A 21,939-nucleotide genomic window follows, 5' to 3' on the forward strand; every position below is an offset into this window, starting at 1 on the left:
GTTTCCTACACAGATAAATCTTTGTTTCCAACACAGATAAATCTTTGTTTCCAACATATATAAATCTTTGTTTCCTACACAGATAAATCTTTGTTTCCTACAGATAAATCTTTGATTTCTACACAGATAAATCTTTGTTTCCTACAGATAAATCTTTGATTTCTACACAGATAAATCTTTGTTTCCTACAGATAAATCTTTGTTTCCTACAGATAAATCTTTGTTTCCTACACAGATAAATTTCCTACAAGATAAATCTTTGTTTCCTACACAGATAAATCTTTGTTTCTACACAGATAAATCTTTGTTTATACTATCTTTGATAAATAAATCTTTGTTTCCTACAGATAAATCTTTGTTTCCTACAGATAAATCTTTGTTTCCTACAGATAAATCTTTGTTTCCTCAAACTTGTTTTTACAGATAAATCTTTGTTTCTACTACAGATAAATCTTTGTTTCCTACAGATAAATCTTTCACACAGATAAATCTTTTTTCCTCACAGATAAATCTTTGTTTCCACACAGATAAATCTTTGTTTCCTAGATAAATCTTTGTTTCCTATTCATTGTTTCCTACAGATTGTTTCTACACAGATAAATCTTTGTTTCTACAGATAAACAGATAAATCTTTGTTTCCTACAGATAAATCTTTTGTTTCCTACACAGATAAATCTTTGTTTCCTACAGTAGACACCACTCTACTTCTCTGACTACATCTAAACTCACCTTGACCACAGCCTGATCCTGCTGTTTCTGTAGACACCTCTCTACTTCTCTGACTACATCTAAACTCACCTTGACCACAGCCTGATCCTGCTGTTTCTGTAGACACCTCTCTACTTCTCTGACTACATCTAAACTCACCTTGACCACAGCCTGATCCTGCTGTTTCTGTAGACACCACTCTACTTCTCTGACTACATCTAAACTCACCTTGACCACAGCCTGATCCTGCTGTTTCTGTAGACACCTCTCTACTTCTCTGACTACATCTAAACTCACCTTGACCACAGCCTGATCCTGCTGTTTCTGTAAACACATCTCTACTTCTCTGACTACATCTAAACTTACCTTGACCACAGCCTGATCCTGCTGTTTCTGTAGACACCTCTCTACTTCTCTGACTACATATACACTCACCTTGACCACAGCATGATCCTGCTGTTTCTGTAGACACCTCTCTACTTCTCTGACTACATCTAAACTCACCTTGACCACAGCATGATACTGCTGTTTCTGTAGACATCTCTCTACTTCTCTGACTACATCTAATCTCACCTTGACCACAGCCTGATCCTGCTGTTTCTGTAGACGCCGTTCAACTTCTCTAACTACATCTTCATGCTCCTCTCTACTTAAGACATTGCCAACCAGCTGCAGCCCCTCTGGTGAGTTGGTCTGTTTCTCCATGGCTTTGAGATCTGTTTGTGCTTCACCTTGGGCATAGCTCTGTACTTTGGTTTGAGCCTCTTTGGGAAGGTATTCCTTTACAGTTGTCTGTGTCCCCCCCTGGGCTAGTACAACAGTTTTTGTCTGCGTCCCCCCTTGGGCTAGTACAACAGTTTTTGTCTGTGATACACCAGTTTTCACTTGTGTGGCTTCTGTCTGAGACTCCATGTGTGTACCCTCAAATACTTCTGTTTGGATTTGTTGCTGAGAGAGTTGGGTTTTGTCTGTCTGTGACTGTGACTGTGTTACCTCTTGTACTATAGTCTGTGTCTCCTGTCCTGTCACTTGAGCTGGTTCTGTTTGTACAGAGAGGGGTTTACTCTCCTTTACTTCGGTCTGTGACTCTCTCTGTACAACCACTTTGTCACGGATTGTATTCAGTTCTAATGCTATTGTTGCCTTCTCCTCAAGTAACTTGTCTCTGATAGTTTCAAGTTCTTTCTTGAAATCCTCTGACAGGATATTTTTTTGTTTCTCTAATTCTGCATCTTTTTCATTTTCTAATAGAATTCTTATGCTTGTCTCACTTCTCTGAAATTTTTCTTCCAATTCTTTTTTTAATTTTTCCACCTCCTCTTCCTTTTCTGACACAAACTGTTTTGATAAATTTTCTATACCACTTTTATGTTCCTCAAGAAGGTTTTCTTTTTCATTATGAAATTTTTTTGATAATGCTTCCTTTTCTTCCTCAATTTGTTTTTTCATTCTTTCTTTAAAATCCTCTTCCATAATTTTAGTTATGCCATCTTTTTCAGTTTGGAATTTTGCCATCATTTTCTCTTCCAATAGGATTTTTTCTTTCTCAGCTTTCTCCAACATTGATTCTTTTTCCTTCAGCAAGTTTTCTTTTTCAGTAACTATCTTTTCGAGTTCATCAATCTGTAACTGAATTTCTGCCCTGAGTTTGTCTAGCTCTACCTCCATTTCTAAAGAGTGCTGCTTTGTTAGTTCAGAAATTTCTGTTTGGTATGTGTTTTTTGCCTCAGTTAAATCATTTTCCAGCTTTTCTTTCTCTTGTTTTGCTTTTTCTTGTACCATATTTGATTGTTCTTTCAAAGATTCTGTCTGACTTTCGAGTTCTGTTATCCTACCCTTGTCACTTTCACTTACAATCTTTATTTCTGACAGTTGATATCTTAACTCTGTTACTTTTTCTTCCAATGTTTTTCTCACTAATGCAACATCCTCCTTCGCAATAACCAAAGCCTGCTGTAGAGTTTCCACTTCTGCTTTTTGTTCTGATATTTGTTGATTGGATTGTTTGAGTTGTTCCTCCAATTCATTTCTGATTTTCTCTGCATCAGCAATGTGTTTTTCTATGTTAATCCTCTCTTCTTCACTTCTATGTGCATCAAACTGTTGTAAAGTTTCAAGTATTTTTTTCTTATTGGATTCAAATTCATCTTGAAATTCTAATTTGCTATTCACATATGTTGTTTGAAATGAACTTAAAGATGATTTCATCTGTGGTAAGTGTACACTTACATATTCCTGAAAAGTTTTAAGTTTAGAAGATACAACAGTGTCCCTAGCCTTGTACTCAACATTTTCCTTCTCCAGTCTCTCTACGTAAGCTGCCTTGTTTTCTAGGAGTTTTTCACTGCTAGGTTTAACTGTACTTGGTTTAGAACAAGTTGGCGGTGAGTCTGCTATAGATGAAGGCATTGAATCTTCAATATAGAAATCAGCTGTAGTGAACTCCTGAGATGTTTCCATGTCAGGAGACAATTCTGCCCCTTGCCTGCGTCTTGGTGTTATTTTTCGCCCTGAACTCTCACCACTTTTCTCCTCACCACTGTTTTGAGCATTCTCTTGTCCAGATGAATCACTCCCAGTTGACTTAATTTGCTCACCAGATGAAGTAGAGGCTCCTGAAGCCTCCCCAGAGGTTTTCAGCATCACTTGTTGCCCTTTGACTGGCAAGCTTGTCACAGCAGTACCTCCACTAGCCACAGTACCCTCGTTTGAATCCTCACTACCCTCCCCTTTCATTTGCTGCGTGAGGTCTTCTGAAAGACTTCTGGGCATTAAAAGTTCGGGTTTTAATTGGTCAGTGTCATTATCACTTTTGATCACAAGGTTTGCATCCAGTTCAGAATTAGCCACTTGTTCACCAAGAGAAACACTATCTCGGTCACAAGTCAGGTACTGATCATCCACACTGTGGATGATTTCAATCTCTGATGTGACTATAGAGCTATGTTTAAACAGCTGAGGAAATTTGCTTTTTGTAATGTCTGTGGTACCTGGTGGTAGAGCAGCCTCTAATGGTACCCTAAAATAAAGATTTAGTCATGAGTATATCTTACTGCTGTCTATCCCATGCCTCTCAGACATAAGAAGGGACTTGTATGACCACTAAAGTTCCACCTGTATCGAGACTCAATATCAGTAGAATGATAACATTAGTTACACCTGTATCGAGACTCAATATCAGTAGAATGATAACATTAGTTACACCTGTATCGAGACTCAATATCAGTAGAATGATAACATTAGTTCCACCTGTATCGAGACTCAATATCAGTAGAATGATAACATTAGTTACACCTGTATCGAGACTCAATATCAGTAGAATGATAACATTAGTTACACCTGTATCGAGACTCAATATCAGTAGAATGATAACATTAGTTCCACCTGTATCGAGACTCAATATCAGTAGAATGATAACATTAGTTACACCTGTATCGAGACTCAATATCAGTAGAATGATAACATTAGTTACACCTGTATCGAGACTCAATATCAGTAGAATGATAACATCAGTTACACCTGTATCGTGACTCAATATCAGTAGAATGATAACATTAGTTCCACCTGTATCGAGACTCAATATCAGTAGAATGATAACATTAGTTACACCTGTATCGAGACTCAATATCAGTAGAATGATAACATCAGTTACACCTGTATCGAGACTCAATATCAGTAGAATGATAACATCAGTTACACCTGTACTCAATATCAGTAGAATGATAACATCAGTTACACCTGATCAATATCAGTAGAATGATAACATTAGTTACACCTGTATCGAGACTCAATATCAGTAGAATGATAACATTAGTTACACCTGTATCGAGACTCAATATCAGTAGAATGATAACATTAGATAACATTATATCAGTAGAATGATAACATTAGTTACACCTGTATCGAGACTCAATATCAGTAGAATGATAACATTAGTTACACCTGTATCGAGACTCAATATCAGTAGAATGATAACATTAGTTACACCTGTATCGAGACTCAATATCAGTAGAATGATAACATTAGTTACACCTGTATCGAGACTCAATATCAGTAGAATGATAACATCAGTTACACCTGTATCGAGACTCAATATCAGTAGAATGATAACATCAGTTACACCTGTATCGAGACTCAATATCAGTAGAATGATAACATCAGTTACACCTGTATCGAGACTCAATATCAGTAGAATGATAACATCAGTTACACCTGTATCGAGACTCAATATCAGTAGAATGATAACATTAGTTACACCTGTATCGAGACTCAATATCAGTAGAATGATAACATTAGTTACACCTGTATCGAGACTCAATATCAGTAGAATGATAACATTAGTTACACCTGTATCGAGACTCAATATCAGTAGAATGATAACATTAGTTACACCTGTATCGAGACTCAATATCAGTAGAATGATAACATTAGTTACACCTGTATCGAGACTCAATATCAGTAGAATGATAACATTAGTTACACCTGTATCGAGACTCAATACTCAATATCAGTAGAATGATAACATTAGTTACACCTGTATCGAGACTCAATATCAGTAGAATGATAACATTAGTTACACCTGTATCGAGACTCAATATCAGTAGAATGATAACATTAGTTACACCTGTATCGAGACTCAATATCAGTAGAATGATAACATCAGTTACACCTGTATCGAGACTCAATATCAGTAGAATGATAACATTAGTTACACCTGTATCGAGACTCAATATCAGTAGAATGATAACATCAGTTACACCTGTATCGAGACTCAATATCAGTAGAATGATAACATTAGTTACACCTGTATCGAGACTCAATATCAGTAGAATGATAACATTAGTTACACCTGTATCGAGACTCAATATCAGTAGAATGATAACATTAGTTACACCTGTATCGAGACTCAATATCAGTAGAATGATAACATTAGTTACACCTGTATCGAGACTCAATATCAGTAGAATGATAACATTAGTTACACCTGTATCGAGACTCAATATCAGTAGAATGATAACATTAGTTACACCTGTATCGAGACTCAATATCAGTAGAATGATAACATTAGTTACACCTGTATCGAGACTCAATATCAGTAGAATGATAACATTAGTTACACCTGTATCAGTAGAATGATAACATTAGTTCAATATCAGTAGAATGATAACATCAGTTACACCTGTATCGAGACTCAATATCAGTAGAATGATAACATCAGTTACACCTGTATCGAGACTCAATATCAGTAGAATGATAACATTAGTTACACCTGTATCGAGACTCAATATCAGTAGAATGATAACATTAGTTACACCTGTATCAAAACTCAGCATCACTTGTATTATTACATGACTTACATCTGTATTGAGATTACCATCACTAGTACATGAAGATGATAAACATTTGACTTAACAACATCTGATCCTAAGAATAACATAGAGTACATACTTAAGCTGTTCTGCCAGCTCAGGCACGGCCTCTTTCAGCATGGTGATGTCATCAGACGTGATGTTTGGTAAGTTCTGGTCAAAATCTGATGGTGTCTTATTCTGTGGATAAAAATTCAGGATTACTATGTCAGTAAATAAGAGAGCACAGTAGTAGAAGGCAATCTACAATGTAGTGATTTCATTTTTTATCATCAGTGTATTGAGGTCAAAGTTTAGATTTAGAGGTCAAGAAGTGAACGTTTTTGTCACAGCTACAAAGTTAAGATTTCTAAGTGAAGTGCTCAAAATCTTGACCTCTGATATCCATGCTGTTTTTTTGTAAGAACTAAGTATTAATTTGTTATATTAAGTCAGAAGAGACTTAACTAAGGATGAGTGGGTCAATAATGACCTGCCAGTAATCAATAGCTGAGCAGTGGACAAGCTATGTATACAAACAAAAGTACAGGCAGTAGAGCTAATGCTGGTATGTTGCTTGGGTGGTTGTTCGGTTCCTATACTCTTCAACTAGTTACTCAATAGTATACAGGGTTATCCATCAGTAGAAAAAATCAGGCAAAAAATATCAACTGCAACAGCATTACAGTAGGTTGTTTAAATTCACTGCATGTCTATTGCCCGGTTTTGCCCTAAACAGGCTTCTGCAGATGCTGTTGCTGAAAAGTTATGTATACTCTCCATGACTTTCTAAAACAATCCAAACTAAAAAAAAGTAAATAAGCAATTTTGAAGTGATTAAAGATCGGGTATGATAATGATGACATGTACTCACAATAACAGTGACAGGGACATCATCTAGACCCTGGAACAGTGTCTGTAGGAAGTGATGCCCTAGATATAAAAACAGTCACAGAAACCATTAAACACATCACCAACTGCCTGAAACACATCTCACATATAAATACACAATCTTAATCAGTAAAAATCAATGATTCTGTTTTGTTCAGTTCACTACATGAAAAAAACAATTTCGTTAAGTAACTTTGTGCATTGTAAAACTACTTTTCAACTTACCAACTTCACTTTGAAAACTCTGTCTGCGTTTTACCTCCTCTGAGTGAACAGAATTAAAGTCATCTGCTACAGTTGCTGCCCACTACAAAATATACACTATCAGTATCACCACTACATCATCAAAACATAATATACACTATCAGTATCACCACTACATAATATACACTAACAGTATCACCACTACATAATATACACTAACAGTATCACCACTACATAATATACACTAACAGTATCACCAATACATCACCACTACATAATATACACTATCAGTATCACCACTACATCACCACTACATAATATACACTATCAGCATCACCACTACATAATATACACTAACAGTATCACCACTACATCACCACTACATAATATACACTAACAGTATCACCACTACATCACCACTACATAATATACACTAACAGTATCACCACTACATAAAATACACTAACAGTATCACCACTACATAATATACACTAACAGTATCACCAATACATCACCACTACATAATATACACTAACAGTATCACCACTACATCACCACTACATAATATACACTATCAGTATCACCACTACATAATATACACTAACAGTATCACCACTACATCACCACTACATAATATACACTAACAGTATCACCACTACATAATATACACTAACAGTATCACCACTACATAATATACACTAACAGTATCACCACTACATAATATACACTAACAGTATCACCACTACATAATATACACTAACAGTATCACCACTACATAATATACACTAACAGTATCACCAATACATCACCACTACATAATATACACTAACAGTATCACCACTACATAAGTATCACCACTACATAATATACACTAACAGTATCACCACTACATCACCACTACATAATATACACTATCAGTATCACCACTACATCACCACTACATAATATACACTATCAGTATCACCACTACATCACCACTACATAATATACACTAACAGTATCACCACTACATCACCACTACATAATATACACTAACAGTATAATATACACTAACAGTATCACCACTACATCACCACTACATAATATACACTATCAGTATCACCACTACATCACCACTACATAATATACACTAACAGTATCACCACTACATAATATACACTAACAGTATCACCACTACATAATATACACTAACAGTATCACCACTACATCACCACTACATAATATACACTAACAGTATCACCACTACATAATATACACTAACAGTATCACCACTACATAATATACTATCAGTATCACCACTACATCACCACTACATAATATACACTAACAGTATCACCACTACATAATATACACACACTATCACCACACATAATATACATCACCACTACATAATATACACTAACAGTATCACCACTACATCACCACTACATAATATACACTAACAGTATCACCACTACATAATATACACTATCAGTATCACCACTACATCACCACTACATAATATACACTAACAGTATCACCACTACATAATATACACTAACAGTATCACCACTACATAATATACACTAACAGTATCACCACTACATAATATACACTATCAGTATCACCACTACATCACCACTACATAATATACACTAACAGTATCACCACTACATAATATACACTAACAGTATCAACACTACATCACCACTACATAATATACACTAACAGTATCACCACTACATCAATATACACTAGTATCACAGTATCACCACTACATAATATACACTACATAATATACACTAACACATCACCACTACATAATATACACTAACAGTATCACCACTACATAATATACACTAACAGTATCACCACTACATAATATACACTAACAGTATCACCACTACATAATATACACTAACAGTATCACCACTTCACCACTACATTATATACACTACCTGTTTCACCACTACATAATATACACTAACAGTATCACCACTACATAATATACACTAACAGTATCACCACTACATCATATACACAACAAGTATCACCACTCCATCACCACTACATAATATACACTAACAGTATCACCACTACATAATATACACTAACAGTATCACCACTACATCACCACTACATAATATACACTATCAGTATCACCACTACATAATATACACTAACAGTATCACCACTACATCACCACTACATAATATACACTAACAGTATCACCATACACTACAGTATCACCACTACATAATATACACTAACAGTATCACCACTACATCACCACTACATAATATACACTAACAGTATCACCACTACATAATATACACTAACAGTATCACCACTACATAATATACACTAACAGTATCACCACTACATAATATACACTAACAGTATCACCACTACATAATATACACTAACAGTATCACCACTACATAATATACACTAACAGTATCACCACTACATAATATACACTATACCACCACTACATAATATACACTAACAGTATCACCACTACATAATATACACTATCAGCATCACTACTACATAATATACACTAACAGTATCACCACTACATCACCACTACATAATATACACTAACAGTATCACCACTACATAATATACACTAACAGTATCACCACTACATAATATACACCACAGTATCACATACATATACACTAACAGTATCACCACTACATAATATACACTAACAGTATCACCACTACATAATATATACACTATCACCACTATCACCACTACATAATATACACTAACAGTATCACCACTACATAATATACACTAACAGTATCACCACTACATCACCACTACATAATATACACTAACAGTATCACCACTACATAATATACACTAACAGTATCACCACTACATAATATACACTAACAGTATCACATAATATACACTACAGTATCACCACTACATAATATACACTAACAGTATCACCACTACATAATATACACACTACATAATATACACTACATCACCACTACATAATATACACTAACAGTATCACCACTACATAATATACACTAACAGTATCACCACTACATCACCACTACATAATATACACTATCAGTATCACCACTACATAATATACACTAACAGTATCACCACTACATCACCACTACATAATATACACTATCAGTATCACCACTACATAATATACACTAACAGTATCACCACTACATAATATACACTAACAGTATCACCACTACATCACCACTACATAATATACACTAACAGTATCACCACTACATCACCACTACATAATATACACTAACAGTATCACCACTACATAATATACACTAACAGTATCACCACTACATCACCACTACATAATATACACTAACAGTATCACCACTACATAATATACAGTATCACCACTACATAATATACACTAACAGTATCTACATAATATACACTAACAGTATCACCACTACATAATATACACTAACAGTATCACCACTACATCACCACTACATAATATACACTAACAGTACCACCACTACATAATATACACTAACAGTATCACCACTACATAATATACACTAACAGTATCACCACTACATAATATACACTAACAGTATCACCACTACATAATATACACTAACAGTATCACCACTACATCACCACTACATAATATACACTAACAGTATCACCACTACATCACCACTACATAATATACACTAACAGTATCACCACTACATAATATACACTAACAGTATCACCACTACATAATATACACTAACAGTATCACCACTACATAATATACACTAACAGTATCACCACTACATCACCACTACATAATATACACTAACAGTATCACCACTACATCACCACTACATAATATACACTAACAGTATCACCACTACATAATATACACTAACAGTATCACCACTACATCACCACTACATAATATACACTAACAGTATCACCACTACATAATATACACTATCAGTATCACCACTACATAATATACACTAACAGTATCACCACTACATCACCACTACATAATATACACTAACAGTATCACCACTACATAATATACACTAACAGTATCACCACTACATCACCACTACATAATATACACTAACAGTATCACCACTACATAATATACACTAACAGTATCACCACTACATCACCACAAAATATACCCCTTCACATCCTGACCCCTCCACCCCTTCAGTTATACATCATTCTGACCCCTCCATCCCTTCAGTTATACATCATTCTGATCACTTCACCCCTTCAGTTATACATCATTCTGACCCCTCCATCCCTTCAGTTATACATCATTCTGACCCCTCCATCCCTTCAGTTATACATTCTGACCCCTCCACCTCTTCAGTTATACATTCTGACCCCTCCACCCCTTCAGTTATACATCATTCTGACCCCTCCATCCCTTCAGTTATACATCATTCTGACCCCTCCATCCCTTCAGTTATACATTCTGACCCCTCCACCCCTTCAGTTATACATTCTGACCCCTCCACCCCTTCAGTTATACATCATTCTGACCCCTCCATCCCTTCAGTTATACATCATTCTGACCCCTCCACCCCTTCAGTTATACATTCTGACCCCTCCACCCCTTCAGTTATACATCATTCTGACCCCTCCATCCCTTCAGTTATACATCATTCTGACCCCTCCACCCCTTCAGTTATACATCATTCTGACCCCTCCACCCCTTCAGTTATACATCATTCTGACCCCTCCACCCCTTCAGTTATACATCCTGACCCCTCCACCCCTTCAATTATACATTCTGACCCCTCCACCCCTTCAGTTATACATTCTGACCCCTCCACCCCTTCAGTTATACATTCTGACCCCTCCACCCCTTCAGTTATACATCATTCTGACCCCTCCATCCCTTCAGTTATACATTCTGACCCCTCCACCCCTTCAGTTATACATCATTCTGACCCCTCCACCCCTTCAGTTATACATTCTGACCCCTCCACCCCTTCAGTTATACATCATTCTGACCCCTCCATCCCTTCAGTTATACATCCTGACCCCTCCACCCCTTCAGTTATACATCATTCTGACCCCTCCATCCCTTCAGTTATACATCCTGACCCCTCCACCCCTTAAGTTATACATCATTCTGACCCCTCCACCCCTTCAGTTATACATCATTCTGACCCCTCCACCCCTTCAGTTATACATTCTGACCCCTCCACCCCTTCAGTTATACATCATTCTGACCCCTCCATCCCTTCAGTTATACATTCTGACCCCTCCACCCCTTCAGTTATACATTCTGACCCCTCCACCCCTTCAGTTATACATTCTGACCCCTCCACCCCTTCAGTTATACATTCTGACCCCTCCACCCCTTCAGTTATACATCATTCTGACCCCTCCACCCCTTCAGTTATACATTCTGACCCCTCCACCCCTTCAGTTATACATCATTCTGACCCCTCCACCCCTTCAGTTATACATTCTGACCCCTCCACCCCTTCAGTTATACATTCTGACCCCTCCACCCCTTCAGTTATACATTCTGACCCCTCCACCCCTTCAGTTATACATTCTGACCCCTCCATCCCTTCAGTTATACATCATTCTGACCCCTCCACCCCTTCAGTTATACATTCTGACCCCTCCACCCCTTCAGTTATACATTCTGACCCCTCCACACCTTCAGTTATACATTCTGACCCCTCCACCCCTTCAGTTATACATTCTGACCCCTCCATCCCTTCAGTTATACATCATTCTGACCCCTCCACCCCTTCAGTTATACATCATTCTGATAACTCCACCCCTTCAGTTATACATCATTCTGACCCCTCCACCCCTTCAGTTATACATCCTGACCCCTTCACCCCTTCAGTTATACATTCTGACCCCTCCCCCCTTCAGTTATGCATCATTCTGGTAATACACACATTACTTACCTTTGTGAAGAAAGAGGCAAACTTTTTTCTGCGGACTACTTCCACCACAAGCTGGGCATACACTCGAGGGGCCTCATAAATCTGTTGCAGAATGTCCAAACGCTTCCTCAGTCTCTTTAGGTTTTCATGGTAAATCATGAGCTTTCCATCCACATCACAGATCATTTTCTCAACCCACATTACCCATCTGACCACACAAAGATATAAATAACCATATCATCAACCTCACCACATCCGAAATCAGATATATTTTCAGAAAATTTTCTCAACAATATTGTTCTGCAACTTTGTTCAAATATTTGAGGCTCCAATACAATATACATTTTAGACTGAATCATCAAAATGATTTTATTACTGAAATTGTGACATAGATATTTCTAATACGATCAAGTAAAGAAAAAGTATTTAAAAACAAACCATAGCTATACCTCACTATATATGTTTGAACTATCAACATTCTAATAACTTTCTAAACTACTTCTTATTGCCTCTCCCTCAGTTAATCTCCACTCCCTCAGTTAATCTCTCCTCCCTCAGTTAATCTCCCTTCCCTCAGTTAATCTCAGTATATATTCATATATATACATATATTCAGTAACTGACCTTAGCCGTGTATGGAGATTCACAGCTAGTTCTTCCTTCGCCATTTTGCATTTTTTCTTTTTGTCTCGGAGCATTTTGTGGTTGTTTACCATGACCAGCAGTTGTTTCTTGTGACTAGAGCAGAGGTCAGGTAGGATAGACTTGTCACGTAGATTACTGACTCGGCTCTGATTCTGAACTAAACCCTAGAACACACACAAAGCTGTTTTGAATACTTTACAAGTAATTATGTTCTATTCACTACCATTTACATTGCTATAATTTATATAAAAACACCAATAAATACAAAAATAATATGATAGTAAATACTGGGTGTAAAAACGATATCTTCATTGTATCTATAACAAACACTGGAAACCATAAATGCACTGAACATATTAATTACTCACTAAACCTTTATCTACAGGAATTTTCTCCCTGGTATTAGCCTATAAAGCATTGTGTACCTGTGCCATATCCGACTGCTCCTGGACTAGGCGACGTGCTACAGACATCATCTGGTCAAGTCCATACAGACGATCTTCCAGGCCCTTCACTTCCTTCATACTAATGTTGTCCACCTGTTTCAGGGTGCTCTGGACCTCCGTGGTCAGAGATTCCTGGATACGTGGGTCTAACTGTTCTGTGGCCTTCATACATTGATCCACCATGTCATTTAAGTTATGTTGAGGATCCTGTACAATCATATTTGTCAGTTACAACTTCCGTTTTCTAGCTTAATTGGTTGCAATAATTTAAAAAAGAACTTTGCAAAAATCTTTGCTTTTTATCAGCAAACTTTCCCATATATTCCATTTGTAACTAGCAGTTTGTTGTGGAGAGATATAAATTTGTGTAGTAATAAAGAACTAAAGATTCAGCATTTTCATATATACAGTATACTTGTAATACATGTATATCTTGACTAGCAAGTTTTTAATTTTGTATATAGAATTCATGGATCAAGCTTACATGTTATGATGAAGCCAATGAAATAGAATCAAACAACTCGTGTACAGAAACAGAACTCCCATGTAATATATCTCAGCATACAGTATTCAAAGGGCAGGAGATTTTCCCTCTCTAAAGATGTTGTCTGTTTGAATTTCCCAAACATTTGAAAAATATCTATCATACAACAAAAACATTTTATTCAATACATGTTTGTATTTACAAATACCTCATTTTAACTTTGTACATAACATTAAACCGTGCGTCAGTATTGTCAGTACCTGAGAGCTTATCCAGTCATACAGACTACCATTATTGTCCTCACTGGACCCGACCAGACCCGTGGAACACTCAGAGAGAAAAGATACCCCACTCAACAACACTGGCAGCACTGGGATCTTACTCAACAGCTGCAGGGAACTGATCACACTGAAAATAATATGTCGTGTGATTTAGTTCCAATGTTCAGACTTTTGCAAGTTTCCTACAAAAAATCTTTTAAATAGTTCACTGAAACTTTTATAGTTTTCTTGATATAATTTGTTAACTTAATTTTCAATATCTTTACATATATGTTAATTGTAATATCAATTCCTTGTTTGCTCACAAATCATTTTAGTAGTATTCAGAATTTGTTGCCTAAAACTGATAACCCCTTTCAACTTCAAAGCAAAGGTCGAAATGAGGGAGACACGATCATGAAAGAGAAACCTGCTTTATTGCCTCTGTATGTGATTAAATGAATCTAATCCAATATGAGGTTATATAAATGAGGTATAAATTACACGGACTTTTTGATATTGTGTAGAACACCAAACAACATACCTTGATAGTGTTTCTCTGTAGTCCTCTCTCTGACATAGGTACTCGTGGTATGCTGTCATGAATATCTCAGATCTCTGACGAAGAGCACTGTGAAACATAGCCACATATAGTTTGATATGAAAACTGGAGATCGCTTAAACAGGAATCGGTTGTAAATCATAAAACAGACAGTCTAACATGCAGCATCCATGGAAAACATCTTTGATTTACGTCTATGATATACCATATATGTTACATGGATATATAAGAAGTTTATTTATCCTGTCTAAAACATGGATCCCAAGGGAATTTCTTGAAAGTCTGATGCTCCCTCACTTCCCTCCAGCACTTTTATCCCAACCCCCTCCACTATCAGCTCTCCATCATCCTTAGACTGCTTTATTCATCCTCAACACAACACTGCTCCCTGACCCTCTACACTACTACCCTCCACCTGACCCTCCACACCACTCCCCGACACCTGACCCTCCACACCACTCCCCGACACCTGACCCTCCACACCACTCCCCGACACCAGACCCTCCACACCACTCCCCGACACCTGACCCTCCACACCACTCCCCGACACCTGACCCTCCACACCACTCCCCGACACTTGACACTCCACACCACTCCCTGACACCTGACCCTCCACACCACTCCCTGACACCTGACCCTCCACACTACCCCAGACACTCCAGACTTATATACCTGGTGATGTCCTCCAGATTAGCCACTACAGCAGCCCAACCTTGTTGCTGAAGATGCTGGTCATGAACTAGTTTCTCACATGCTTTCATTTCTTCTTTGTCTACATCATGAATTTGCTACAACACATTACAGAAAAATTAGATAAAAATTAATGTAACACAACTGAAATATGTATGAAATGATGTGTATATTTCTAAAAGAACTTAATGAATGTGTTGCCCAATATATTAACAATGATTTTCACTTAAATTTGAAGTCTTTTTCATTAGATTCATGTTTGTCCTATACAGTGTACACTGAGGCTGAATTGACCTGGTAGTAAAAAGATATTGATAAGACTTCACACTGGAAACTTTGTTAATGTAAACAATTTTCATCAATACTCAAATCAAAATGTTGTATATATTTCATTCCATGCTAATGGGCTATACCAATGGTGACATTTCACAATCAAAGATATACTCACCAGAGCCAGTTGAGCCCTGGAGACAACAGTAGCATATGCTGGGGGTAGCAGCAGTGATCCCTCAACCTGGCTGTGAATGTCTACATCTACAATACAACAAAACTCTAATAAGCTGACATTATAAGAGACTCCATGATAAATTATGTACATCTTGTAAATAGGGATCTACCTAGATCTATTACCACAGAGTGAGTTTCATCCCATATATATTTATATATCTATCTGATCCATAATGAACACTAGAAGGGGGTGTCATGGTGTTATCTGATCCATAATGAACACTAGAAGGGGATGTCATGGTGTCTTACATTGGTTCATGGTGTTATCTGATCCATAATGAACACTAGGAGAGGGGGGCGTCATGGTGTTATCTGATCCATAATGAACACTAGGAGAGGGGATGTCATGGTGTTATCTGATCCATAATGAACACTAGGAGAGGGGGCGTCATGGTGTTATCTGATCCATAATGAACACTAGGAGAGGGGGGCGTCATGGTGTTATCTGATCCATAATGAACACTAGGAGAGGGGGGCGTCATGGTGTTATCTGATCCATTATGAACACTAGGAGAGGGGGGTGTCATGGTGTTATCTGATCCATAATGAACACTAGAAGGGGGTGTCATGGTGTTATCTGATCCATAATGAACACTAGAAGGGGATGTCATGGTGTTATCTGATCCATTATGAACACTAGAAGGGGGCGTCATGGTGTTATCTGATCCATAATGAACACTAGGAGAGGGGGGCGTCATGGTGTTATCTGATCCATAATGAACACTAGGAGAGGGGGGCGTCATGGTGTTATCTGATCCATAATGAACACTAGGAGAGGGGGGCGTCATGGTGTTATCTGATCCATTATGAACACTAGGAGAGGGGGGCGTCATGGTGTTATCTGATCCATAATGAACACTAGGAGAGGGGGGCGTCATGGTGTTATCTGATCCATAATGAACACTAGGAGAGGGGGGCGTCATGGTGTTATCTGATCCATAATGAACACTAGGAGAGGGGGGTGTCATGGTGTTATCTGATCCATAATGAACACTAGAAGGGGGCGTCATGGTGTTATCTGATCCATAATGAACACTAGGAGAGGGGGGCGTCATGGTGTTATCTGATCCATAATGAACACTAGGAGAGGGGGGTGTCATGGTGTTATCTGATCCATAATGAACACTAGGAGAGGGGGTGTCATGGTGTTATCTGATCCATAATGAACACTATGGTGGAGAGGGGGGTGTCATGGTGTTATCTGATCCATAATGAACACTAGGAGAGGGGGGTGTCATGGTGTTATCTGATCCATAATGAACACTAGGAGAGGGGGGCGTCATGGTGTTATCTGATCCATAATGAACACTAGGAGAGGGGGGTGTCATGGTGTTATCTGATCCATAATGAACACTAGGAGAGGGGGGTGTCATGGTGTTATCTGATCCATAATGAACACTAGGAGAGGGGGGTGTCATGGTGTTATCTGATCCATAATGAACACTAGGAGAGGGGGGCGTCATGGTGTTATCTGATCCATAATGAACACTAGGAGAGGGGGGTGTCATGGTGTTATCTGATCCATAATGAACACTAGGAGAGGGGGGTGTCATGGTGTTATCTGATCCATAATGAACACTAGGAGAGGGGGGTGTCATGGTGTTATCTGATCCATAATGAACACTAGGAGAGGGGGGTGTCATGGTGTTATCTGATCCATAATGAACACTAGGAGAGGGGATGTCATGGTGTTATCTGATCCATAATGAACACTAGGAGAGGGGGGTGTCATGGTGTTATCTGATCCATAATGAACACTAGGAGAGGGGGGTGTCATGGTGTTATCTGATCCATAATGAACACTAGGAGAGGGGGTGTCATGGTGTTATCTGATCCATAATGAACACTAGGAGAGGGGGGTGTCATGGTGTTATCTGATCCATAATGAACACTAGGAGAGGGGGGTGTCATGGTGTTATCTGATCCATAATGAACACTAGGAGAGGGGGGTGTCATGGTGTTATCTGATCCATAATGAACACTAGGAGAGGGGGGCGTCATGGTGTTATCTGATCCATAATGAACACTAGGAGAGGGGGGCGTCATGGTGTTATCTGATCCATAATGAACACTAGGAGAGGGGGGTGTCATGGTGTTATCTGATCCATAATGAACACTAGGAGAGGGGGGTGTCATGGTGTTATCTGATCCATTATGAACACTAGGAGAGGGGGTGTCATGGTGTTATCTGATCCATAATGAACACTAGAAGGGGGCGTAGTCGTGTTATCTGATCAATAATGAACACTAGGAGAGGGGGGCGTCATGGTGTTATCTGATCCATAATGAACACTAGGAGAGGGGGGTGTCATGGTGTTATCTGATCCATAATGAACACTAGAAGAGGGGGGAGTCATGGTGTTATCTGATCCATAATGAACACTAGGAGAGGGGGGTGTCATGGTGTTATCTGATCCATAATGAACACTAGGAGAGGGGGGTGTCATGGGTGTTATCATAATGAACACTAAAGGGGGTGATCCATAATGAACACTAGGAGAGGGGGGTGTCATGGTGTTATCTGATCCATAATGAACACTAAAAGGGGGTGTCATGGTGTTATCTGATCCATAATGAACACTAGGAGAGGGGGGTGTCATGGTGTTATCTGATCCATAATGAACACTAGAAGGGGGTGTCATGGTGTTATCTGATCCATAATGAACACTAGGAGTGGGGGGTGTCATGGTGTTATCTGATCCATAATGAACACTAGGAGAGGGGGGTGTCATGGTGTTATCTGATCCATAATGAACACTAGGAGAGGGGGGTGTCATGGTGTTATCTGATCCATAATGAACACTAGAAGGGGGCGTCATGGTGTTATCTGATCCATAATGAACACTAGGAGAGGGGGGTGTCATGGTGTTATCTGATCCATAATGAACACTAGGAGAGGGGGGTGTCATGGTGTTATCTGATCCATAATGAACACTAGAAGGGGGTGTCATGGTGTTATCTGATCCATAATGAACACTAGGAGAGGGGGGTGTCATGGTGTTATCTGATCCATAATGAACACTAGGAGAGGGGGGTGTCATGGTGTTATCTGATCCATAATGAACACTAGAAGGGGGCGTCATGGTGTTATCTGATCCATAATGAACACTAGAAGGGGATGTCATGGTGTCTTACATTGGTTATATTTACCTGATCCATAATGAACACTAGGAGAGGGGGGTGTCATGGCTTCTATTGTACTTTTGCTGAACAGGAATATTGGATTGGTGTCCTACAAATAGACCAATGAACATGTTTATTTGCTAAATAAAAATAAATTTTTCAGATGCAATAAAAATGTTGGTCAAATGGTAATTTTTATTTAATTTTTTTAGTAAGCCTCACAAGGAAAATTATCTTAATTAAAATTAAAACACTTTTTCTAATGAGATAAGTCATTGTATTTATGTGAAATCTGTAAAACTGTATGTCATAAATAGTTTACAGCTTCTGTTTCTTTTAGTCTGAAGGTCAGCAAGATTACTTATGTCTATCTCCGACTTAGTCTGAAGGTCAGCAAGATTACTTATGTCTATCTCCAACTTAGTCTGAAGGTCAGCAAGATTACTTATGTCTATCTCCGACTTAGTCTGAAGGTCAGCAAGATTACTTATGTCTATCTCCGACTTAGTCTGAAGGTCAGCAAGATTACTTCTGTCTATCTCCAACTTAGTCTGAAGGTCAGCAAGATTACTTATGTCTATCTCCGACTTAGTCTGAAGGTCAGCAAGATTACCTATGTCTATCTCCGACTTAGTCTGAAGGTCAGCAAGATTACTTATGTCTATCTCCGACTTAGTCTGAAGGTCAGCAAGATTACCTATGTCTATCTCCAACTTAGTCTGAAGGTCAGCAAGATTACCTAAACTTATGTCTCCGACTAACTTCCTCAATCTATAAATTTTATGCCCAAAATTAAGAATAAAGAAATTTTCATACCTTTACTTGTTTTGAAATATTTCCAATTGATATCAATTCTATATAATCACAAGTTTAAGAACATGGGTAGGCAAAACTGTGCTATTTGATCCAATAATTTTTTACTTGCACCACTTAAGAGTAACAATATTTTGTACCAAGAACAAAAAATACTTGTCTTTGGCATCAGGCAAGTAGAATTGAACATCCCTGAACACCTTTTTTGTTATTTCAATAGAACAAAACACCAAAATGATGACAGCTATCTGAATGCTGTTCTACAATGAAGAAGTGACTTACAGTTCCTGCATGGTACTTTCCGACCCTTGCGGCAGGGTCAAGGCTCTCTCCACCACTAATCAGTAACACCTGTTTGTCCTCTGATATATGACATGCTCTGGCTATCACCCCCTGAAGAGTGGCAACACTGTAAAACATCAACAGTTATCACATCATATTCCAATATAACATATGTATGACAATTTATGTAATAAAGATTTCTTCACAACACTGATATACTATATACATGTACTATCATTCAGTCTGTTCATGTTTGTTAGACAATTACACTGAAAACATAAAGTAGATATATGACCAACGCGTACAATATATAACACAATGTACAAATCATTATCTAACTGTGATAAAGATATCACACAGGTTTTCATGTGACACAATGGTAATGTACTGGGGGGTACTCTCCTCTCACCTCAGGGGTTTTCATGTGACACAGTGGTAATGTACTGGGGGGTACTCTCCTCTCACCTCAGGGGTTTTCATGTGACACAGCGGTAATGTACTGGGGGGAACTCTCCTCTCACCTCAGGGGTTTTCATGTGACACAATGGTAATGTACTGGGGGGAACTCTCCTCTCACCTCAGGGGTTTTCATGTGACACAGTGGTAATGTACCACGGGGGTACTCTCCTCTCACCTCAGGGGTTTTCATGTGACACAATGGTAATGTACTGGGGGGAACTCTCCTCTCACCTCAGGGGTTTTCATGTGACACAATGGTAATGTACTGGGGGGGAACTCTCCTCTCACCTCAGGAGTTTTCATGTGACACAATGGTAATGTACTGGGGGGCACTCTCCTCTCACCTCAGGGGTTTTCATGTGACACAATGGTAATGTACTCACCTCAGGGGGGGCACTCTCCTCTCACCTCAGGGGTTTTCATGTGACACAATGGTAATGTACTGGGGGGTACTCTCCTCTCACCTCAGGGGTTTTCATGTGACACAGTGGTAATGTACTGGGGGGAACTCTCCTCTCACCTCAGGGGTTTTCATGTGACAAAGTGGTAATGTACTGGGGGGAACTCTCCTCTCACCTCAAGGGTTTTCATGTGGCACAATGGTAATGTACTGGGGGGAA

The 21,939-nt window shown here is 38.4% G+C and overlaps 1 protein-coding gene across 1 annotated transcript in view; it reads right to left on the reverse strand.

Annotated features, from left to right (window-relative positions):
* The window catches only part of LOC132560147 (RB1-inducible coiled-coil protein 1-like), a 29,757-nt gene extending 8,886 nt beyond the window's left edge, over positions 1-20,871 (reverse strand). The window contains exons 1-14 of the mRNA XM_060224795.1: positions 20,861-20,871; positions 20,119-20,536; positions 19,793-19,874; positions 16,584-16,669; positions 16,118-16,233; positions 15,428-15,514; positions 14,884-15,031; positions 14,119-14,346; positions 13,673-13,857; positions 13,070-13,256; positions 7,173-7,254; positions 6,931-6,989; positions 6,157-6,257; positions 730-3,727 (exon numbers count right to left, since the gene is read on the reverse strand). Coding sequence (XP_060080778.1) covers positions 730-3,727; positions 6,157-6,257; positions 6,931-6,989; positions 7,173-7,254; positions 13,070-13,256; positions 13,673-13,857; positions 14,119-14,346; positions 14,884-15,031; positions 15,428-15,514; positions 16,118-16,233; positions 16,584-16,669; positions 19,793-19,874; positions 20,119-20,536; positions 20,861-20,871 — 4,788 coding nt within the window. The remainder of the gene's footprint in view (positions 1-729; positions 3,728-6,156; positions 6,258-6,930; positions 6,990-7,172; positions 7,255-13,069; positions 13,257-13,672; positions 13,858-14,118; positions 14,347-14,883; positions 15,032-15,427; positions 15,515-16,117; positions 16,234-16,583; positions 16,670-19,792; positions 19,875-20,118; positions 20,537-20,860) is intronic.
* Positions 20,872-21,939: the final 1,068 nt, after the last annotated feature.

This window comes from Ylistrum balloti, unplaced genomic scaffold (assembly GCF_031769215.1).
Source record: "Ylistrum balloti isolate Yb309-2 unplaced genomic scaffold, AGI_CSIRO_Ybal_v1 Utg371022, whole genome shotgun sequence".
Lineage (NCBI taxonomy): Eukaryota > Metazoa > Mollusca > Bivalvia > Pectinida > Pectinidae > Ylistrum > Ylistrum balloti.